Below are 24,508 nucleotides of genomic sequence, written 5' to 3'. Positions count from 1 at the left end.
CACCCCCGCCAAGGAAAAAAAAGAAGTGAGCTGGAGCGCTGACTAAGCAGAAGTTAAGTGCACCTGCTGCTCTAAAGGACTTGTATTCAGTTCCCAGCACCCACAAAGCTGCTGTCACAGCTGGCTGCAACTCTGGTTCCAGGGGATCGATCGTACACTCTTTTGGCTGATGGATGGCTCATATAAATTCAGGCAAAGCACCCACACACATAAGATTTTTTAGAAATGATTAGTCAATGACATGGACTGATAAACACATCTCAGCTGTCCCTGTGCAAATGTTTACTGTGTGAACAGCAGCTGCTAAAATACTGGGACGGCAGTGTGATGTCACAGTCCTGCACGTTACTGAAGAACTGACCTAGTTCAAATACTACTTTCCCTAACAGCATTAACAGACAGTATTTAGAAGCTTTTCTCCTGGAAACCGTCCCCACCCCCACCTCCACAGCACACTGCCCTGCTCCAGCCTCTAAGCTTTTGTCTGTGGCTTCCTTTATTCTCCTAGTAGTACCCAGTATGCTTGGTGACAGCTAGAGTCCTCTTTAGTTTATATTTGCTTCTTGCTGCATTACCTCTTTATCATCATACCTGTGGATGATAAAGAGACACTAACATTCAAATGCTTTACATTACTAGTAGACTTAGTACTGTTTTGTTTTTTTTGTTAAAAACAGTGCCAGACTAGCCATCATAAATAAACTATTTCAAGGGAATTTTCTCTGTTTATACTTAAGTATGAAACAATATGGGTACTAGGTTTCAGTCTTTGGCACTTTAACTGGTTACTTTTACAAGTTCCTGATATTTAATTGCTCTGAGCCTTTTGAAAAAACCCTCTGTTCAATGGGAGTAAAAGTACTTACATTTAACAGCTACTGTTTGGGGTATGGAGCATTACTGCAAGGGTCTGAAATTGGGAGGGCTGCTTTCCTTCACATCTGGACCACTGATGACTGCGGATAAAGTAGCTATTTAATTTTAGGCAGTGATTCACTAAAGTGTACTTGAGAGGAAAATGGGATAATAGTTATGCTGGTGCCTACATCCAAATGTTTTATTTAGTTTCCTGCAAAAGAAAAAAAATATATCATTACACTTGGTGGTCTCAGCTGAGAAAGGAGACTGTAAGGAAAAGAAAGAATTCGCTGTCCCTGCTGAGGGTAGTGCCACAGGCTTAGTCCCACCAGTGTGGTCAGGAGGCAGAGGCCGGGTCAGCCAGCCAGGCCTGTAAAGTAAGATGCTGAGTTAAGGGCTGGTGAGAAGGCTCAGTGGGTAAGAGCACCCGACTGCTCTCCCGAAGGTCCAGAGTTCAACTCCCAGCAACCACATGGTGGCTCACAACCATCCGTAACGAGATCTGGCGCCCTCTTCTGGAGTGTCTGAAGACAGCTACAGTGTACTTACATATAATAAATAAATAAATCTTTAAAAAAAAAAAAAGATGCTGAGTTAAAAAAAGAAAGCTTTATTCTGTCTGGTCTATAATACAATTCACTTACTGCTAATGATGTTACTGGTTCTGTTAAAACACTGAGTACGCAATCCTTGGGCTGCCATTCTATCACTTCATTTAGATAGCCAAACTGAGCCTGTGTATAATAGTCAATATACAACATCATATCTGAGTGGTTTGCAAACCTGGAATGAAGGCACAGTTCTCGGAAATGTCCTTTGTCTGGCTTGTCACATACCAAGTTTTATGGATTTCCCTACTTCCCTTATCTCCTCAGTCGCCACGCATCTCTGTCATCATCGAGTCTAATTCACACCAGGACTGTGTTCGTGTGTAGGATAGTTTTCTCCCTCGGCCAGCCACTCTGCCCATACAGGCAGTGTGATCCTTACACATGCAGAGCGACAAGATAGGGAGAACTGGGGGAAGAAGAAGTAGTTGAGGTCATCCACCAGGTTTTTGTTTGTTTGTTTGTTTTGGGTTTTGTTTTGGGTTTTTTTGTTGTTGTTGTTTTGTTTGGGTTTTTTGTTTGTTTGGTTTTTTGAGACAGGGTTTCTCTGCACAGCCCCGGCTGTCCTGGAACTCACTCTGTAGACCAGGCTGGCCTGGAACTCAGAAATCTGCCTGCCTCTGCCTCCCAAATTCTGGGATTAAAGGCGTGTGCTACCACTGCCCAGCAGAATTTTTTGCCTGTAAGCACTTAAATATATTCACAGCAAAGAACAGAAGAGGTATTGAGCTCTTAGGGAAAGACCCCCTTCTCCCCATTTTTACTAGCAGAACTAAATAAAACCTGAGTTCATAAGCCTGAGCACTAACGAATTGTGAATTCTTCCTGAAGAAAAATAAAACACTAAACTATGTTATTAGGTTTTTAGTATTTTGCCCTTCCCTCCAAAAATAATATCTGAGTTTATGCATGTTTGTCTGAAGTACGTACTTAATTTGCTTTGGGCTAATCAATACTATTTTGTGGACAGATTGTTTCTTTTGTTTGTATGGAAAATGGTTTCTGAATGAACAAATGATACTTTGGTGAGAGAGGATGGTGGTTTGTAGAAATTCCTTGAGAGAATCAAACAAACGTGAGGACACAGAAGGAAGGTAAAATGTAATCAGGACACAGGGAAGGCTGTGGTCAGAAGCCGGGAGCTGGACATGAGAAAGTGCTAGCCGGGAGCAGGGGGATAACAGACATGCCCAGTGGTTCAAGAGGGGAGGAACTTACAGGAGCAGGACTGGAGGGCCAGGAAAGCAGCTCAGGGAAGTGCTTGCCTGGCATCCACCAGGCTCTGGGGTTGATTACCAAGGGTGTGTAGAAACCAGGTGTGATGGTGCACGGCTGTAGCCCCAGCACTTGGGAGATGGAGGCAGGAGAATCAGAGGCTTGGGGTCATTTTCTGGTAACAAATTTAAGACCCTATCTCAAAAGGAGGGGTGGGGCACTTGCTGGAGAGTGAGCTCAGTAGGTAGCATGCCTGCAGACTTGGGTTCAATCCCCCAGAATCCACATTAAGAATGTTGGGCATGGTGGCACACAATTATCCCCCCATGGCTGGGGACACTGAGAGTATCAGATCCCTAGTGGCTGGCTAGCTTAGCCAACTTGGTGAGTCCCAGGCCAGTGAAAGATCCTGTGTCAAAGTGGATGATGCTGGAAGAACAACGAATGCAACAGAGTTATGCTCTGGCTTCTACATAAGCAGTGTGTGCAATGAACATGCATGGGAATGCAGGTACTGAAAGGGTTGACAGGGTAAGTGTCGATCCAGATTGTTAAGGAGGCACAGTTAAACTTGAGATCCATGAACGGAGGTTTTTTTATTCAGCCCTCAAGTTTTTCCTATTACAGCACTCACTTTAAGAGTTGTATGTGCTTGGCGCATGCCTGGTGCCTTCAGAGACCAGAGAAAGTGTTGGAGCCCCTGGAACTGGGGTTACAAATGGTTGTGAGCCACCACCTGGGTCCTCTGAAAAAGCAGCTAGTCCTCTTAACTGCCATTTCCGCAGGCCTCAAGAGCCTGAGTTTAATCCCTAGAATCCACATTAAAAAGGCAGATTTGTTGTCTTAGGGTTTTACTGCTGTGAACAGACAGCATGACCAAGGCAACTCTCATAAGGACAACATTTAACTGCAGCTGGCTTACAGGTTCAGAGGTTCAGTCCATTATCATCAAGGCAGGTATGGTGCAGGCACAGCTGAGAGTTCTACATCTTCATCTGATGGCTGCTAGCAGAATACTGGCTTCCAGGCAGCTAGGATGAGGGTCTTAAAGCCCACACCCACAGTGACACAGCTACTCCAACAGGGCCACATCTTATAATAGAGCCACTCCCTGGGCCAAGCATATACAAACCATCACACCTGTGCTTGTAATTTCAGCATTGAGGAGGGTAAACAGGTTGAGCCTTAAGCTTGCTGGCCTTCCAGCCTAGTCTAATCTGTGAACTGTAGGTCTGTAAGGCACCCTGTCTCAAAGTCAAGGTGCACAGTTCCTGTGCCTGCACCTGCACCTGCATTCCACTGAGCCACATCTACAGCCAGAAAACATCTTAGCAAGAAAGAAAGAATGAAAGAAAAAAGGAAAGGAAGGAAGGAAGGAAGGAAGAAAAAAAGAAAGAAAAAAAAACCCAAAAGTCTTAAAAAGTAAATCTAACACACCCAAAATCTCATCCCCCCCCCCCCCCTCTGTATTATACACAGAAAAGCATGTAGGAATTTGCTTTTGTGTGTGTGTGTGTGTGTGTGTGTGTGTATGTAGTGCTGACAGCTAAACTTAGGGCCTTAAACTTGCTACCCCTTGATTGAGTTGCATCATCTCCCCCAAGAATTTTGACATTAGCTTACTTGTCAATATTCTAGATCACGCGTATGGCAACAATCACGAGTAAACGGGGCAGGGCCAGGGAGGCACCTCCTCAGGTAAAAGCCCCTGCACTGTAAACTTGATGACCAGAGTCCTATCCTCCGTGCAAGAAGAGAAATGACTTGGGAAAGTTGACCTCTAGCTTCATATGTACCACAGCATACATATACACAAGAAAATATATATATTTTTTTTCATTACAGGGGGCTCTGTAGACCAGGTTGACATCACACTCAAAGAGATCCGCCTGCTTCTGCCTCCTGAGTACTGGGATTAAAGGCATGTGCCACCACCAACTGGCTAATGAAATGAAAATTTAAATAGAGTCAGTGATGAAAAGACAAAATAAGGGTATTATCACTCAAATTTCTTTTTTTTTTTTTTTTTTTTTTTTGGTTTTTCGAGACAGGGTTTCTCTGTATAGCCCTGGCTGTCCTGGAACTCACTTTGTAGACCNCTGGAACTCACTTTGTAGACCAGGCTGGCCTCGAACTCAGAAATCCGCCTGCCTCTGCCTCCCAAGTGCTGGGATTAAAGGCGTGCGCCACCACCGCCCGGCTCAAATTTCTTTTAGTTACATGGGCCCATTAAAATAAGAAGAGCTTTATTGCACACTTGGGAGGTAGAGGCAAGTGGAGCTGTGAGCTCAAGGCCAGCCTGGTCTACCTAGCAAGACCCTGTCTCAGAGAAAAAAGAAAGAAAAGAAAGTATTGTGATGAAGCTCAGTTGGTAGAGTGTCTAGCATGCACAGGTCCTGGGTTCAAATTCCAGAACCAGATCAACCAAGAGTGGTAGCATATGCCCATAATTCTAACAATGGAGGATCAAAAGTTCAAGGTCATCACAGCTATGGGAGTTTGAAATCAGCATAGGATACAGGAAACCTTGTCTCAAAGAAAGCAGGAGGGACAGAAGAGACAGCAATATTTATCTGACTTAAAGGTAAATCTAGCATTAAAAAGAAAAAAATTAAGCACATGTGTGTGTGTGGGCATCTGTGTGGATGCTGAGATCCAAACTCAGGTTCTCTGCAAGAGCAGTATGCAGTGTATGTGTGTGTGTGTGTGTGTGTGTGTATGTGTGGGCATCTGTGTGGATGCTGAGATCCAAACTCAGGTTCTCTGCAAGAGCAGTATGCAGTGTATGGGTGTTTCCACACGTGTGTGTGTGTGTGTGTGTGTGTGTGGGTGGAGGGTGCCTATGCCCCATGCATGCAGAAAATACAAAAAGGCCAGTGAAAGACATCAGATGCCCTCTGTGATTATCTGCTTTATTCCCTAAGACAAGGAAGGTCTCTCACCGAACCTGGGTCTTGCAGTGATTTCAGCTAGGTTGCTTGAGCAGAAAGCCCCTCCTGCCTCTTCCCCAAACCTCCCAGTCACCCCCATAGTGTTGTGTTACAAACCTGCTTAGGCCATACCAGGAATGTTATTCGGTTGCTGGGGATTTGAACTCATGGTTGTATAGTATGCACTGTCATCCATGGGGGTCATCTACCCAGGAAGGAAAATGACGGCTTTCTAAACACTGTTAATTTATTTTGTTAAATAAAAGAATATGGGTAAATTGCTTAAAATTTCCAAGTAACCAAGACAAAATTTTATAAAATGAAAATTGCACCAGGCATGTATGGCGCTAGTTTAAATCTGCCCTGGCCTACAGAACAAGATGTCTTGAACACCACCCTCCAGGCCAAAGGAAGATCTTGGAGGAGGGGGACTGGAAGAACGTTAAGAGCTGGAAGAGGGGGAGGAGCTGGAGGAGGGGAGGAGTTGGAGGGGGGGGAGGAGCTGGAGGAATGCTGTGAAGTGGCTTCTGGATGTGAAGTGGCCATTGTACTCAAGACCCGGGCTATAATGGGTCCATCAGCATTCTAGCAAGGATGGGAAGGTGCTCATGGGGCTCCGCTGCTGAGGAGCTGCGGACAGTTAGAGGAGGGGAGCACACTTTTTTTAGTGGTGTAGGAAGGCATTTGGTGATTTGCCTCAGCTTCACTAAATAACCCCACCCCTCAGTCATGCAAGCAACCCCGAGTGTGTCAACGGTTGCTACTGGTGCGATGAAACACTGTGACCAAAGCAACTTGGGGAGAAAGGGGTTATTTGGCTCACACTTTCACATCACTGATGATCCTGGAAAGAAGTCAAGGGAGGAACCTGGAGGCTGGAACTGTACAAAGGCCATGGAGGGGTGCTGCTTACTGCCTTGCTCGTGGCTTTCTTATAGAATCCAGGATGACCCCACCCACAATGAGCTGCCTACTCCCCAACCCCATCAATCACCAGTTAAGAAAATGCCTTAGAGCCAGAACTTACAGACATTTAATTGATGTTTCCTTTGAGGTAACTCTAGCTTCTGTCAAGTTAACATAAAACTAGCCAGCACACTGAGCAAACTCAGTGGATTACAAAAAGCCAACAAAAGACATGGGAAGGGGTTTTTAGGGATGAAGATGTTTTGCAGACGTAGCAAGGGAAAAGAAAAGGGCAATGAATATGATCAAAACATTATATGCACCGGGCATGATGGCACAGGCCTTTAATCCCAGCACTCAGGAGGCAGAGGCAGGCGGATTTCTGAGTTCGAGGCCAGCCTGGTCTACAAAGTGAGTTCCAGGACAGCCAGGGCTACACAGAGAAACCCTGTCTCAAAAAACCAACAACAAAACAAACAAACAAACCCCCAAAAACATCATATGCATGTGTGAAATTGTCACAGAATAAATGAAAATGTTCAAAAGCACAAAAATGGCAATGGCACTGATGCCGGGGTTTCTGCCTGTTCCCAGAGCCTCCCCAGCTGCAGCTTGTTGTCATGGTACAAATAAATGCCTGTCCTTCAAAACTGTAAGATCAATAAGGACAGGGCTGGCATTCATCATACTGGTATATTACATTCCGACTTAATGTAAAAAGGTACAAATGAGCTGGGCAGAGGAGGCTCACATCTTCTATCCCAGCACTTGGAAGGCAGAGGCAGGCTGTGATCTCTCTGAGTTTGAGGCCAATATGGTCTACAGAGTGAGTTCCAGGACAGCCAGGGCTACACAGTGAAACCCCATCTCTTTATTAAATAAAATAGATAATGTGTTCAAAACTTACGATTTTTTATTATGTTTATTTACATGTGCACGCACATACAATGGAGATCAGGGCTGGTGAGATGGCTCAGCGGGTAAGAGCACCGACTGCTCTTCCGAAGGTCCTGAGTTCAAATACGAGCAACCACATGGTGGCTCACAACCATCTGTAATGAGATCTGACACCCTCTTCTGTGGTGCATCTGAAGACAGCTACAGTGTTCTTATGTATAATAATAAATAAATCTTTTTTAAAAATGACAACTTTCAGTAGTCAGTTTTCTCCTTACACCATGTGGATTTTGGGAATCAAACTCAAGTCATCTGGCTTGATAATAAATTTCCTTACCCACTGAGCCACCCCATCACCAACCCCTTTTTGAGAGAGGGTTTTATATAGTCCAGGTTGGACTTTATGCCGCCAAGACTGACCTAGAACTGCTTCTCTTCCTGCCTCTATCTCCCAGGAGCTGGGATTGCACGTGTACTACCACACTGGCTTAATCCTTGAGATTTTAAGCTGCCAAGTTTAAGTATGTGTTTGACGTTAATCGATTCCTGGTGACTAGGAAGCTGAGCTGGGGATATACTGCTCAGATTCTCTGTAAGGTGTAGGAATGCAGAGGCATGGCCACCCTGTGCTAATATAAACCCAGAGCTGGAAAGCATCTTAAACAGTTCAATGTCATTTCCTTCCCTCTGCAGGGGAGCAAAACTGACAGCAGCATGAAGGAGCAGCAGAGAGCATATAGCCAGTTACTGGCGGCCCCAGACTCTGAGTTAGGCTGTGGCCTGCTGGGCTGTTCTCTTTCCTCTAGCTCCAGCACACAGACTAGGAAAGGCAGTGTACACACTGTGCACTGGATAAACCAGTCCAGATTGCTTTTCTGGGAGAAAAGATGCTGTGCTTGCTTAGACAACTCTGGAAAAACGGTGATTTAAGCAAAGATAAGCAAATATCCTCCCTCAGAGTGTTACTCAATGTGTTTGCCATGCTAGTACCATATTCTCCGAGATGTAAAGGGCGGGAAGGGCAGGGAGGTTTTCTCAAACTTTCTTGTCCTCCATGTCTTTTCCCTTCCCAGCTTTACCATTGCCAGGAGCAGTTGGGGAAATATTCATTTCAGATATTCCAGTAAGGAAGGGTTCATTTGGACTTACCACAGCCTTTTCTTTTGGTTTGGTTTTTGGTTTTTTTAAGGCAGAGTTTCTCTGTGTAGCCCTGGCTGTCCTGGAACTCACTCTGTAGACCAGGCTGGCCTCGAACTCAGAGATCTGCCTGCCTCTGCTTCCAAGTGCTGGGATTAAATGGATGTGATACCACCACTCGGCCCCACAGCTTTTTTTTTTTTTTTTTTTTTTATTGATAATAAAGTTCAACCTCTGTCTCGCTGAAACATGGAAATAAAGTTTTTTTGCTTTTCGAGGCGGGGTTTCTCTGTGTAGCCCTGGCTGTCCTGGAACTCACTCTACAGACCAGGCTGGCCTCAAACTCAGAAATTCCCCCGTCTCTGCCTCCCAAGTACTGGGGTTAAAGGTGTGTGCCACCACACCTGGTAAAGGCATACTCTTTACTGTTGTTGTTTTTTTTTTTTTAAGCCAGATATAAATTATTTAAAGTAGATATTTCATATACTCAATGGACCTCAGTTTTAAAAAGACAAAGCAAGTGAAATTTGGTTATGATATATCGGTTTTATATTTTGCTAGATTTGCTTGTTAAAATTGTGTTTGATGTACTCAAAATGGCCAAAAAAGACACATTATCTTTAAATACTGTTCAGCCATAAAAGCAATGAGACAGGGCTGGTGAGATGGCTCAGTGGGTAAGAGCACCCGACTGCTTTTCAAAAGTTCCGGAGTTCAAATCCCAGCAACCACATGGTGGCTCACAACCATCCTTAACAAGATCTGACTCCCTCTTCTGGAGTGTCTAAAGACAGCGACAGTGTACTTACATATAATAAATAAATCTTTAAAAAAAAAAAAAAAAAGCAATGAGACAGGCTGGGTGTGTTGCTGAACATCAGACATCCCAGTGTTTGGAAGGTACAGGACAGCGAATTGTTGAGTTCTGAGTGTTATAGCAGGGCCCTGTCTCAAAGAAATGAGAGGGAGGGGGAGACAGAGAGAGAGAGGAGAGGGGGGAGGAAAAAGGAGCTGAAGGAAGGATAGCTGGATAGCTGAGAAATCATTAGAGGTGTGAATGCAAGCCTCACAGCATGAGTTCAGTTCCTGGAACAGACATCCCAAGGAGAGAACCAATTCAGAAAATTGACCTCTGACCTCCACATGTGTGCTGTGACAGAGACTTCTTCACTCACATACTTCACACATACCCAGAAATAGGCACAATGACAACCAGAAATCAGCAAAGAGAGAGATCAGTTGGGTGGCAGGGAGGGGCTGGAGAAATGGTTCAGCAGTTAAGAACACTGACTGCCCTTCCACAGGTCCTGAGTTCAATTCCCAGCAACCACAGGGTGGCTCACAACCATCTGTACTGGGATCTGATGTCCTCTACTGGTGTGTCTGAAGACAGTGACAGTGTGCTTATATACATTAAATAATTCTTTTTAAAAAAATCTCCGTAAAGTGCTTATCTTGAAAGGATTGGTATCTGGTCCCCAGAACTCAAAAAGCCAGGTGTAGCTATAATCATTTATAATCCGAGCCCTGAGGAGGCAGAGACAGAGAGATCCCTGGGAGACTGGCTCCTGTCAAATACACTCAGCAGAGGCGGCCATTAGAAGCACCACGCCCTGAGGTTGGATGTACTGAGTGCTGTACTAACAAAACAAGGACCACGGATGCTGTCTACAACGCGTCCAGTAACAAGCTGGTCCACCCCAAGACCCCAGTGGAGAACTGCAGCACGCTCATTAACAGCACACAGCACAGTCACAGACAGTGGAAGAGCTCACGATGCACATGATTCAAGGAGGGAGCCAAGCTATCCCCTGAGGAGGAAGAGACTTTAAAGCAAAGAAGATCACAGAAAATTCTAATGAAATATGATGAAAGGAAAAGGAATCCCCCTTGTCAGCAGGTTTGTGGAAGAGCCGCTCCAGCGGGGCAAGCTTCCTGCCAGCAATGCGTCAAGACTGCCTGTGCTGGGAGGCAGGGGAGTGGAGTTTCCGCTGAGAAAAATCAAATTTAATATGTCTTTAAATAAAGCCCAAGGTTGGCCTCTGGCCTCCACATACACATGCATGCGTGTGCATGCTCACATGCATACTCTAGGGCATGCATACACATGCACACACAAATTACAACATACAGGAAACTAGAACGTACTAAGAGCAACAGGCCAGGCATACAATGGTGAGACTGCATGATTTCACACCTGGGTGGGTCCTAGAAAAGCTGATCTCAAAGAGGCAGAGAGTAGAATGGTCGCTGCAGTCTGGGATAGACGGTGAAGGTCTATCAATGAGTACCATTAATTGGGTGTGGCACACAGGCCTGTAATCTCAGCCCTTGGGAGATGGAGGCAGGAGGACCAGAGTTCAAAACCAGGCTTGGCTATATAGCAAGTTAAGGGCAAAAATGTACAAAAAAATTGTATGTTATCTACAAAGTATCCTATGATATTCAGAGCTATGTAGACACTGTGTCATATTTAAACTGGGTTAAACTTAACTATGACTGTAAGTATCAAATAAAAAAAATCACTTCTTTTGGTAGTTGAAACATTCAAATTACCTTCCTGCTTTTGGGAATACACAGTACATTTCCCCCCTTTTTTGCATGTGTATATTGGATGTGTATGCATGTATAATGCATGTTTGTGCACGGGTGTAGATGGTTATATGTGCACTTGTGTCTGATGCCACGGTCCTTCTAATATCACTGTTCACATTTTAAACGTGAGAGTTTATTTTAGCTCACGGCACCTGGTACATTGTTGTGGGGGAAATCACTTGCTGGAGCTTGAGACGGGAGGTCACACTGCATGGTCAAGAAGCAGAGAAGAGTGAGTTGGTGCACATTTGCTGCGTTCAGTGTGATTCCTCCGCTCCACCTAATCGTGTGTGTGTGTGTGTGTGTGTGTGTATGAGAGACGGGGTCGCATTGTGTAGCCCTGGAACTTACTATTGAAAACAGGCCTCAAACTCCCAGAGATCTGCCTGCCTTTGCCTCCTGGTTCAGCTTATCAGTTGAGACAGGGTCTCTCACTGAACCCAGAGAGCTCACCTATCGGCTCCACTGGCTCATCATCAGGCTCTACCTGTGTCTGCCTAACTGGTGCTAGGGTTGAAGAAATGTGCGACCACACCCAGCTTCTCTGCTACAGCTGGAAATCTCAAGTCGGGTCCTTGCGTTGGGTGCCAGGCACTTTACCAGCTGAGCCATCTCACCTCTCCCTGCCTTTTGAGGGTTTTCAGAAAGGGTCTCAAGTAGCTCACCCTGGTTCAAATTTACTATGTAGCCAAGGATAACCTTGAACTTACGACCTTCCTGCCTTCACTTTCCAAGTCCTGGGACCACAGACATGCTGTCAGGCCCAGTTCACCTTTCATTTCCATTTGTTGGAAGAGACTCTCACTATGTAGTACAGGCTGGTCTCAAACTTAAAATCATACGGCCTAACTTCTAGGATTGGTGTGTAACACAGTGAAGACCACTCTGTCTTACATAAAATGCGTTACAAGATGCTCCCCTTCTCTCTGGGAGAATTGGTGTGATCTTGGCATTAGCCCTCTTGTAGAACAAAGCAAAACAAAATAAAACAAAACCGGAAAGAGCTTGTGGCCTGCCGACCCTGCAAACAGATCTATCATAGATTATCAGCCTGGATAAGACTGCAAGCAAGATCCTGTTACAGGCTGTCAACAAGAGAAATAGTTTAGATCCATGAGCACAAGTCTGTTAAAACTAAAAGCTGGGAAAGGATACACTATGTAGACAGTAATTACAAGAGTGCTGTAGTTGTGGCAGTGGCAGTGGCAGCGCACGCCTTTGATTCCAGCATTCTAGAGGCAGAGGCAGTAGGATCTCTGTGAATTCAAGGCTAGCCTGGGCTAGTGAGTGACTGAGTGAGTTTCAAGACAGCAAAAGCTACATAGAAAAATCCTGTCTCAAGAAAAAGGGGGAGGGGGCGGGATATAGTTGTTACTTTAAGGTCAAACAAGCTATTTTTGGTACAGATGGTTGAACTCGGGGCCTCTTGTATGCTTTGGAAGTGTTCTACTACTGACTGACCTATGACTCGGGGCCCCAAATGGGCTTAGAACATAGGACTTCCTGGGAATAAAGAACATTTCATAATAAAAAGTAATATTTGTAAAATATTGTACCAATTGAGTCTGAGATTTGGCTAGTTGATAGAGTGTTTGCCCAGGAAACATGAAACCCTGGATTAGACTCCCAGCGCTGAGTACAACTGAGCAAGGCAGTGCAAGCCTGTAATTCTCACCGCCACCACGCCTGGTTAATTGCGATTCTCGAGAGGCTGAGAATAATGAAATTGAGGCAGTCAAAGATATAGTAAGACCCTGACTACAAAAAGAAAGCCTCAAGGTATATGAAGAAAAAAAATACTGATGCATATGAAAACAAACAAACACCAAAGTACTCAAATATTTAATTTAGTATCTGCTATTTGAGACAAAATATTGCTTTGAAGCCCTGGCTCTCCTGGAACTCTGATCAGGCTGGCCCTGAACTCATGGACCTTTGCCTGCCTGTGTCTCCCGAGATGTCACTACTTCCTTCTCCGTATGTGATAGCCTGAAGTGCCCACTTGCTGACAGGAGCCTCCCCGGCCTGGCCAAGCTCACCAGCTCCTGGGCTCTGAGACTGCTTGTTGGATGTTCTTGTTGGAGGCCATACCTCCTCCGTCTGCTTCTGGCCAACGAATAGAAACAGCTGGGACACCAAGTGAAGTCCATTTCCAGGGGACAGTTGGTTCTTCTCATAGTCAACCGCTTGGGCTGGAGAACTCGCAGCAGCTTTGCACAGCTTTTATTACTGTCCCAAGTGGTCCAGGAGCTCCTGCTCGGGATACCTTGTACTGTGATCTGAGAGCTTTCCCAGGCTCCCTCTCCATTCATTTCCTGTCTGCCACACTTCCCTTACTACAATTGTTCAGAACAGAGTGGAAGGAGAGAACTCGCTCCTGAAACTTGGCCTCTGACCCCAGCATGTGCTGTGTATGCCTGTCTGCCTTCCCCTCCCCTTCTCAACTAACTAAAGATAAGATCTCCTTTCTATGATGATCTCGCTTCTCTCTATCTCTGTCTCTGTCTCTGTCTCTGTCTCTGTCTCTGTCTCTGTCTCTCTCTCTGTCTCTCTCTCTCTCTCTCTCTCATGCCAGGAGCTTGCTATGTAGAATGGTTGATGGTTGGCCTTGAACTCACAGAGATCTGTCTGCCTCTGCCTCCCAAGTGTTTGGATTAAAGGTGTGCCACCGCACCTGGAATGCTTTCTTTTTCTTTTTCTTTTTCTTTTTCTTTTTCTTTTTCTTTTTCTTTTTCTTTTTCTTTTTCTTTTTCTTTTTCTTTTTCTTTTTCTTTTNTTTTTTTTTTTTTTTTTTAGATTTATTTATTTTATTTATGAGCCTACTGTGGCTGTCTTTACACACACCAGAAGAGGGCATCAGATCCCCTTACGGATGGTTGTGAACCACCATGTGGTTGCTGGGATTTGAACTCATGACTTCCAGAAGAGCAGTCAGTGCTCTTAACCCTTGAGCCATCTCTCCAGCCCTCCGCCTTAGTTTTTGAGACAACAGCTTTCCTTGAGCCTGGGGCTTACTGATTTGTCTAAAGCAGCTGGGCAGCAAGCCCTAGGGCTCCTCATGTCTCCCCCTCCCCCCACTAAGTGTACCCAGGCTTGCTGATTCGGCACTTTCTGTGGAATCTGGGGCTCTAACTCAGGGCTTCAGGTTCCTGTGGCAGGATCTGTACTGACTGGACCACCTCCCTAGCCCCTCAGTGATTTTCAGTATGTTCAAGGCTGTGAGACCACAACATAACGAGGCCTAGACCCACTCCCTGTCTCTAACCCATCTCCCCAAGCCTCCTATGTAGCTTATTTCTGACTTTATAGATGCTCCTATTCTGACCATTATCTTTTTAAAAAAAATATATCTTTCAAAAACATTTAACTTTGTGTGTATCTGAGTGTTAGGTTTTGTGCCTGTGGGTGCAATGTCCCAGGAGACCAGGACAAGGTACCAGATTCCCTGATCTGGATTTGTGAATCGACTGTGCCTGGATGACTGGGCAACAGGAGCTGAACTCTGGTCCTCTGCTGAGCCAGCTCTCTGGTCCCAACATTAGCTTTTTGTTTTTGTTGTGGGGTCTCTGTTGCCGCTGTAAGCTACAGAGTGAGACCCTGTCTCAATTAAATGGTAGTTTTGGTTTGGTTTTAGAATTATTTATTTTATGTCTATGAGTACACTGTAGCTGTCTTCAGATACCAGAAGAAAGTATCGGATCCCATTACAGATGGTTGTGAGCCACTGTGTGGATGCTGGAAGTTGAACTCAGGAAGAGTAGTCAGTGCTCTTAACAGCTGTCTCCAGCCCCCAGCAAATGGTAGTTTTAAACAGACACATAAAACATTAAAAGTTATACATGTTAGTAAGATACTGTGCAATGTTGTGTGTGTATACACACATATCATTGTATAATGTAAATATCAGTTTAAACATTTGACTCTTTTATTTAGAGACTTTATTATTATAGTATATATTATTTGTATATATTTATTATTATATTGTATGTCTGTGTGCCATGTCCATACTCAGCATATCTTTATGAAAGGACAGGATGTCTTGATTTTTACTAGAAAGAGCCTTTGGGGATTAGGAATACTTCCTTTTGGAACACTTAATCCCCGAATGCTATACTCTGTGTAATCCAGCTCTGAGAAAGAGGAGGAGAGGGGGTTATTCTTAACAACGAACACGTTAGTAATTTGCAGTGATTTTCACAACCGTTCTGCCAGTTGGTTATCACCTAACAGTGCTGACATTTATAGACTCCAAGTAACTTGTCAACATTTACAAAGGTAGAAAGAAATAGCTTATTTGATGGTGTGCTGTTTGCCCAGCATGGGCAACGCCCTCGGTTTGATTCCCAGAACTACATGAACAGGGCTCTGTGATGAATCAGACCAGCCTAGGAAGGTATGTGAGACCCTCGTCTCAAAGTTAGAGGCAGAGCCAGGACATCAACCTTGGTTTTTCTGGCCAGCCCTTCTTCATCCTCAAGGCGGGCCAGTGGCTCACTAACTACAGTGAGCTTGTGAAAGACTGCAGGGAGCTCAGCCACTGAATTCCTGATTCAGAACTTCTCGGGCGGAGCCCAAGCCCAAGCATCTCCAGCCGCACTGTGGAGGAGGGCTGCAGCTGCAGCTGCTGCTCCCGCAGGTCTGACACTGCGCTGTGCTGTTCTTCTCTCTTTCCCAGGCACTCTGCTTTTCTGCCCAATAGCATTGGGCCGCATGAATGATGAAGGTCACAGGGTAGAGAGGTTGGAATGGCCTTCCTGTCAGAAGGTCATCGTTTCAGAACAGATATAGACGGCTTGTCAAAGCAACTGCTGACTGGGAAAAGGTGGAAAGTAGTTAGAAAGTCAACAGAGAGGGGGAAAAAATGGTCAGGGTGGTACTGAAATGTGGTAGCATCTATTCTCCCGGTGGGGGATGAACAGGCAAATGGAGAATTGGTCATTGTTCCTGAAGCACCTGCAGGCAGAACAATTCCATTGGCGCTAGGAAGGAGGGGTGTTGGTGCTTCAGGAGAGGGGGCAGGCAGACAAAGGACTGTCAACTGCAATGTCTCACTGCTCTTTGGCTACAGCTGTAGCTTGCATACTCAAGGCTGACTTCATTCCCAACCCTTCTCCGGGCCAGAGCTTGAGCAGGCTGAATTTGTATAAAGGAAAAAAAAATGATCACAGATAAACAAGAAATGCATTTTCTTGAATGTGTCAGAACTCTTAAGGAATCCATATATTAAGAGATACGTATAATGGGGCGGGGGGCAGAGGGTCAGACTGAAGTCACTTTGGCATCTGCGGTAATTGCAGAGCAGTCTCAAACGTGATATGAGCATCCCCTGGCTGTGGGATTTGTGACTGGCTCTCAAGAGAGGATGACACAGCACAGGGAGTAGCAGAGGCAGCTTGCTTTGCTCAGTGCGGAGAGAGACGCTCAAGTCATTGCTGAGGTCACCATGCTGAGACAGTCCTCGTAATACTTTAAACAGAGGACAACTTCTTCTGTGCAGGCAAGCCAGCCCCAAGGACAGGGAACCGGAGAGCAAAGAGAGGCCATGGAGACAGAGTGGGGTCTGTGCAGCTGGTATCCTCTGCTAACCACGCCTTATCTTTACAGAGAAAGCTTTCAACATCTTCAGAGCATTTTTTGTGGCTATTAGCTCCCGTACTGGTTTTAGTATTAAGCAAAGTACAAAGAAATATATTGAATGAGCTTGGTTACTCAGTAAGCTCAACTAAGAAGCCAGCACACCTACCTGGAAGTAGAAAGTTACTGTGTAATTCTAGAGAAAGCAGTGGAAATTAGGAAGGCCTCCAAGCCCAGCCCCAGCATCTACCGGCTGCTGGGGTTGGGGCGGGACTAATTTTATGCCTCATCATGATATGGAGGATGATGTAGCATGGTCAGGGTGTGGTTTACAGACACCACAGAAGAGAAATTTGTGAGAGGGGAAGCAGAAGAGAGCCAAGAGCCAAGAACCACACTCCTGATAACTGAGCCACCCTGGGAGAACGGCATCAATCCCACCGTGAGGGCTGAGCTCCTGTGACCCAGTCCTAGCCCTCTTAAGAGGTCCCAGGAGGTTTTTTTTTTTTTTTTTTTTTTTGTACTGTTACATAGGGAATCAACTATCAGTATGAATTTTGGGCAGTGACAAACTACACTGAAAATGTAACAGCCAGGAAAAAAATATTCAAAAGTAAAATTAGTAGCTGAGTGTGTTGGCAAACTCTTCTAACCCTGCACTGGGGAGGCAGAGGCAGGAGGATCTCTGTGAGTTCAAGGCCTGCCTGGTCTACAGGGCAAGTTCCAGGGCAGCGCTCTCTCTTGTTCTCTCTCCCCGCTCCGCCCTTTCCCCCTTCCATAAAAGTAGTAAGCATGCAATCATAATCATAGGAACATTTTCTTTCCTATTTTTTTATAATTTGTTTTTATGTGCTTTGGTGTTTTGCTTGCATAGATGTCTGGGTGGTGGTGTTGGATTCCCTGGAACTGGAGCTACAGAGAGTTGTGAACTGCCACATGGGTGCTGGGCCTTGGACCCTGGTACTCTGGGAGAGTAGACAGCACTCTTAACCCCTGAGCCATCTCTCCAACCTCACCTTTTCTTTCAGTATGATAAGATGTGTCTTTGTTGGTACCTTTTTACAGTATCCCCATTTGTTCATCCACAGTCACGCATCAAATGCATCCTACTTGCCTGCTGTTCTCCTGGGGCTTGGGGTGGGGATGCAGAAATGAGGTGTGGTGTCCCAGAGGACATTCACAGAAGCCTTACTTTTTTTGCCACCCACTGTTCTAGGAGCTGGGATGGAATAATTAAAAGAGGCAAGAGATGTGTCAGTTCAGAGTAGGCTAAGTAAAACTGACAAACAGGTCCTGACACAAGTGGCTTCGTGGGTAGGGGGATGGGCACATGGCTAGTTTACATGAGACGCAGGGTTAGTAAGATGTTAATGGTGGACTCTGGGTGGTAGGTATACTATTTTTAGTACTTTTGTTCTTTGGTGGTTTTTTTTATTGGTTTGTTTGTTTGCTTGCTTTTGAGACAGAGGAGTTTTTGTGTAGCTTTGGCTGGCTCTAGATCTCACAGCGAAAACCAGGCTGGCTAACTCACAGATCAGTTTGCCTCTGCCTATCAAGGGCTGAGATTAAAGGTGTTTGTCACTATACCCAGCCTGCATATATTGTTTATTGTAAGATATTTCAAATACATTTAATGTGTGTGTGTTAAAATATGGAAACATCTAGGTGTGGAGATTTTGGAAAAGTTCATGGTGTGGCCTCTTGCTTTCTTTCCTCTTCCTCTTAGCTAGCTCCCTACGAATCTGCGGACTCATCGAACTCCAGATTCCAACAAGCCTCACACTGGGCTATAAATAGAGTTCTGCAAATCCTTGAAGACTGTTAAATTTCCTTTGCAGAGAATAGACTTTTGGGAGAAGTCAACCCACCCACACTGTCTCTGCTGGGGAATGGAGTGAGGGCTAGCCAGCCTCTCCCAGATGTCGCCGATGGACACCAGGCAACCACTCTTGGTTTCCTGGGGATGAAGTTTGGTGTTGATGGCGACATAAAATATCTCAGAAGAGAACATGTGTAAGCAAGACAAGGTGGTGGAGACTGTGGGATCAGGAAGGTCCATTTCAGCTATTTAGGGAGTAACAGGGCCAGCCTGGGTTACATAAGATCCTATCTCAAAAGAACAAAACAAAGATGGCTGTCTTCTCCCCCCAACTCCGAAGATTTCTCTGTGCAGCCTCGACTGTCCTGGAACTCAGAGGTTTGCCTGCCTCGGCCTCCTAAGTGTTGGGGTTAAAGGCGTCTGCCAACAATACCCAGCTAAATCCTTGGTGTTTTTCCACTAAAGAATTGGAAGAATTCTTTATTTCCTTTTTGTTTTTTGAAGTCAATATGAGAGAAGATGCACTTTATCACGTTGGACTGATTCGTTAGGTACTCTTTAACGATGTTTTCAAAATTAATATTTACAAGAAAGTGTGTTAGACTTAAAATTTTTTTATTTCTTTTTAAACTTAAAAATTGTAGCGCAGCGGTGGCTGCACACACTTTTACTCCCAGGACTCTCTCAGGAGGCAGAGGCAGGAGGATCTCTGTGAGTTTGAGACCAGTCTGGTTTACAGAGTTTCAGGACAGCCAGAGATACACAGAGAAACCGTGTCTTGGAAAAAAAAAACAAAAACGAAACAAAACAAAAACAAAACAAAACCCCCTGTTTTATGTATATAGGCGTTCTGCCTGCATGTGTATCTGTGCACCCATGTTCCTGGTGGAAGCAGGGCCAAGAAGTGGGCATCAGATCCCCTGAAGCTGCCAAGTGAGTGATGGGAATTGGACCCACATACCTCTGGACAAGCAGCCAGTGGTTTTGTTGTTGTTGTTGTTTTTGTTTTTTCGAGACAGGGTTTCTCTGTATAGCCCTGGCTGTCCTGGAACTCACTCTGTAGACCAGGCTGGCCTCGAACTCAGAAATCTGCTTGCCTCTGCCTCCCAAGTGCTGGGATTAAAGGTGTGCAGAGGCAGGTGGATGGATTTCTGAGTTCAAGGCTAGCCTAGTCTACAGGTTTCTGGTTCCAGGATAGCCAGGGCTATACAGAGAAACCCTGTCTTGAACCCCGCCCCCCTCAAAAAAAGAGGTTCAGAGTTCGGAGAAGCAGAGATTCTAGTACTACCTTTCAGGTGTGCCCAGCAAAACTGCCCTTTCTGGCTCCTTTAGGAGTCTTTTCAAGCCTCAATACTCTACAGTGATATTTAGGCATTGTTCTAAAAACTTTACCTATGATAATTCATTTTAGCCCAACAAAAATCCTAGCGTGTATAATTTTTATTTCCATTTAACAGACGGGAGCACTGAGGCACAGTGGCCTTGCTTATGGAACTTGATGTGAATGAAGACATCTGGCTCCCACGGTGAAGACTCCTCTTTAGTCTCCATTTGGTACTGTTTTCCTAACTAAGTGACAAATTGCCAGTCTCTAATAAACTAGGTCAGTTAAAGTCATCAATGAATGGAAATGGCATTGTTATGTCTCTATTTTCATTAACCCTAGCTCCACGGGAATGTCAGTACTGCGGAGCTAGGATGGTGTGGAAGGGCACTGGTTTTTTTCAGGGAGGAGTAACCGTCCCCGAGTCACCCTTCTTTTAGGGAGTCACATGAGGACAGACCTGCTAAGGAAAATGGCACTTGGGGGTTTCCAAGACAGGAAATCTCTTAAGCCGAGCGGGTGACACACTATTTTGGCACACGGAGGGTGGGAAGGGAGTCTCTGAAAACACAAATTTCAGTGAGGATGAAGGGTCTAGGCATTAATTCTCCATCTTCATATTCCCAGCCTTTTCCAGTTTTGCGTCTCAAACCTCCAGTCTGCTCTGTCTGGCAGTCTCTTCTAGCTTTTGATCTCTTGTGAAATAGGACGCAGAGTGGCGCATTAAAACGCTGACCTAGCCGGTTTCTTCACCCCCACCCCCACCCCCCGCTCCGTCCCAGAAAGGGTTAATCGGGCGGGTGGGGAGGGGAGTGGCGCTCACACCTTTCCCAGAGACCTCGGGCGGTGGCGGGGCCCGGGCGGGGCGGAGGCTGGGGCCAGACTCCTGGCGAATAGCAGCGCGCAGCCCGCCCGGATTGGAGCAGCCTCATCACGCTGACCTCTGCCTGGGATGTAAACCTCACGGGCCGCCACGGGCACAGGAGAGCTCTCGGCACCTCCGGGAAAGCCACCTCGGCCTCCCCCGCGCCCGGGCTCCAGCCGCGGCCGGCCCAGCCTCGACCTCAGCAGCGACCAGCTGCTCCTGCGAGGAGCCGAGCGAGCCCGGTCGCGGGCGGGGAGCGTGCGTCGGTTCGCACAGGCTGCGAGAGGAGGGGCGGCGCGAGTCATGGCCGGGGACAGCGAGCAGACCCTGCAGAACCACCAGCAGCCCAACGGCGGCGAGCCCTTCCTGATCGGCGTGAGCGGGGGCACGGCCAGCGGGAAGGTAAGAGCCCGCGCGCCCTGCCCGCACGGCGGGCGGCGCATGTGGCCGGCGCCCGCGGGCCGTGTCAGTTGCAGCCTGCCACCGCGTGGCCCGCGGGATCCTCGTTCCGGGCCACCGCGCTCCGGCGCCGCCAGACCCCGCGCAGGCTCGGTGCGCGGCGTTGGGGACCAGCGGGGGGACCCGGGCGACCGAGGGTCCAGGATGCGGGTTCCTCCTACAAGTCCCCCGCAGGGATGGTGCGCTCCCTTGCCGGTTCCCGGCGGCGGCTGTGACTCGTGGTCAGGGTCTTGTGGGGGAGGGGCGGAAAGCGGATGCTTATTGTTTTGCAAGTCGGGTGTAGGGACCCGGCTTTCGGGGCTTCCCTCGGAGCCCCGGTGCGCTCCTCCGCCCGGCTTGGCCCTGGCCCCGGCCCAAGCCCGTGGGCTGCGAGGGTGGCCGGGATGCGCGAGGTGGTGCGCCCGCTGCCGGGAGCCCACCTGGGGGTTGCAGGGCTTTCCGGGAGAGCCGTAGCTCGATGGGCACAGTCACGGATGGGATGACAGCAGGGGCTGCTGTCTTTTATGCTTAGAAGAGAAAACCGCATCAGTCTCAGTGAGAAAGTTGTACAGGCTCCATGCTCTTCGGTGTCCGGGTCGCTCGCTCCTTGAATCCCAGGGAAGGGGTTACCGAGTCTGACTTTGCGAGGAACCTCTTTCCTTTGTATTTTCTCCTGCAAGGCAGCGAGGGGCGTCTTGACTTAACCTCGGGTCTTTACTGCAGGTGGAGAAGGGTGGAGCCCTCCCAGATGGTTCTTTCTTTACTCCCCCTCGCTCCCTTTTAGGATGTGGCTGCTTGTTCGCCTGCCGTTTAACAGCCGCCAAGTTCAGTGGGCGCTCGGGCTCCATGAGGGGCGCCCGAGGGAGGTGGGCGCCGCGTGCGGCCGCTGGTGAGGCCGGATGGTGAGTCCCCAAGGCTGGGCAGCGTGGAGCAGGAAGGCTGGATGGCGCCATGAGACGCGCGCCACGCGCCACGAGGTTTTAGCTTCCAGCCCATTTCTCCTTGGCCCCTCCTCCATTTTGATTTTTACGTATTTTCCCTCCAGGTCTGGAGTACTTTAGCTCAGCAGCCCAGACTCAGCGTTGTGTGCCGCAGACTCCAGTATTGATGAATTTCGCCTCTAGTTTAGCTTCCATGACTAGGATTCTGAAATGCTGTTTAGGTCTCGGAACTTAGGGTTTTTTTTTTTTTTTTCCTTCCTCTTTGCCTCGTTTAGTTAACGAGCTAAACTTAAAAAAAAAAAAAAAGTGTTCTTCACTAGTTCATCTAGGAATGCCATTCCTATTAGGACCCCTTATCAGCTCTTTTTGGAATCACCTCAGCCGCACTGTTCATTTTCCAGTATTCCTGTTGTAGAGGAATTCATGGTTGTATTCCCAGAGAAAAGTTGGGGTAATATTAGCCTAAAGTCCAGTCAGCCCTCTTAGTGAGGACGAGACTTTTTTGTTGTTGTTGTTTTATTTTTTTGTTTTGTTTGTTTGTTTTTGTTTTTTTCGAGACAGGGTTTTTCTGTATAGCCCTGGCTGTCCTGGAACTCACTCTGTAGACCAGGCTGGCCTCGAACTCAGAAATCCGCCTGCCTCTGCCTCCCAAGTGCTGGGATCAAAGGCATGCGCCACCACTGCCCAGCAGCTCGGCAGGAAGAGACTTTAAACTTGAAGATGAGTGGAACATTTAGAAACATAATGACCTTGGTAGTCACTTAAATAATTCAGTCACCAGAGGTGTAGATAAACATTCTGTGTTGTCTTATTCTACTGGATTTGCAGTTGATATTAAGGATGGGTCGCTCAGATAGCTGGAATGGCAGGGCCAGTTAGCCACTGTGGGTGTAGCCAAGTCTCTGCCGACCTGCTTGTTATACAGGAGGAAGAGGGAACCCCCAATAAAAGAAGGGTCTCATCCTGCAGTTTTCAAAATGTACATTTTGGGCATATGATGGCTTGTTAAAGAATTGTGTGGTCCACCATACCAGGCTGTGTGCATTTATTTTTTTAAAAAGTCCAGCTGCATATGAGGCCAGCCTGGGCAACAAACAAAACCACTGTTTCAGAAAGTTAAAAGAGCACTGGACTTGTAAAAATTTCATATTGTAGTCAGTGGGTAATTATGTTACAATTTTATTCCAGTCCGTAGTGTCTTTCCACTAAAGAACTGGAAGTTTCCTTTTTTTTTTTTTTTTCTTTTCTGAAGTCAGTGTGAACAAACTGGGTCTCCTTTGGGGCTCAAAACCTGGTGCAGTAGGGGCTGGAAGTATGGCAGGCTGATATCTTAAATTCCTGCAAAAGGAATTTGGAAAGGGACAAAGGGGTCAAGAAAAATGACAGTTTTCAAGGAGACTACAGAGCCCAACAATCTAATTACCCATTTTAAGGTTTCTGCTTTTGGGTGGAGGTGGTGTAACTCGGGAGCTTGCTTGCACATGCATTGTCTTCTTGTGTAGAGGAGAGAAGGGAGGCCCAGCTAATCACATATGCAGATGGTGTAGTTAGTGGCTGCCCTGGGACTAGAGAGCCTCCATGCCCAGTCTCTGCTGCGGGGCTTGCTTAGGAGCTAAGACATGAAGCCAGAGCACAGCTTCCCGCTGTCACATGGGACAGGGGGACTGTATGGAGGGAGATAGCTGGGAAGGAATACTGGGACTCTCCATTTTGGGACAGCTATATAACCTAGAGCAAATGGAGGGACCCTGCAGCCCTGCCCCATAAATCTGATAAATTTCTCCCTTTTTGGTCTCCTCCTGAACCACTTGGTGATATGAGACGTTTTCCTATGGGACTCTTCCTTGTCTCAATGTTGTGGCTCTTTAGTGTATAAATATTTTTTATCTCAGACTAAATTATTTTGTTTGTGCAAGGCAAAAAAAGGTAACTGCCCACTTCTTTAATTCCCCGCACTCAGGAGGCAGAGGCAGGCAGATCTCTTGTTAATTTAAGGCCAGCCTGGTCTACAGAGCAAGTTCCAGGACAAGTGAGGGCTACACAGAAACTGCCTCAAAAAAACCAAAACCAAAAATATTGATGACAGCTCCAATGATGACGTTTATATTCTATTTTTTGAGACAGTGTCTTGCTATACAGTCCAGGCTGTGATGATTGCCTTGTTTCTGCCGGCCAAGTGCTAGGATAATTGAATGCATGCGTCCTCTGCTCTGTTATAGATTAAGATGAATTAGAAATTTAAATTTTGCCAGGCAGTGGTGATGCACGCCTTTAATTAATCCCAGCAGTTGGGAGGGAGGCAGAGGCAGAGGCAGGTGGATTTCTGAGTTCGAGGCCAGCCTGGTCTACAGAGTGAGTTCCAGGACAGCTAAGGCTACACAGAGAGATCCTGTCTCGGAAA

The 24,508-nt window shown here is 46.6% G+C and overlaps 1 protein-coding gene across 2 annotated transcripts in view; it reads left to right on the top strand.

Annotated features, from left to right (window-relative positions):
• The first annotated feature begins 20,783 nt into the window (after positions 1–20,783).
• Positions 20,784–24,508, top strand: part of Uck2 (uridine-cytidine kinase 2) — a 61,801-nt gene continuing 58,076 nt past the window's right edge. Inside the window, exon 1 of one of the 2 annotated variants that reach the window (XM_021162233.2) lies at positions 20,784–21,130. In XM_021162233.2, coding sequence (XP_021017892.1) covers positions 21,032–21,130 — 99 coding nt within the window. In that variant the 5' untranslated portion in view covers positions 20,784–21,031. Of the gene's footprint in view, positions 21,131–22,048; positions 22,069–24,508 lie in introns of those variants that run through there. The other variant, XM_021162240.2, reaches the window with a different exon arrangement.

The sequence above is a fragment of the Mus caroli genome, chromosome 1 (assembly GCF_900094665.2).
Source record: "Mus caroli chromosome 1, CAROLI_EIJ_v1.1, whole genome shotgun sequence".
In the NCBI taxonomy this organism is placed as follows: Eukaryota; Metazoa; Chordata; class Mammalia; order Rodentia; family Muridae; genus Mus; species Mus caroli.
This window is presented reverse-complemented; position numbering and strand designations above follow the sequence as displayed.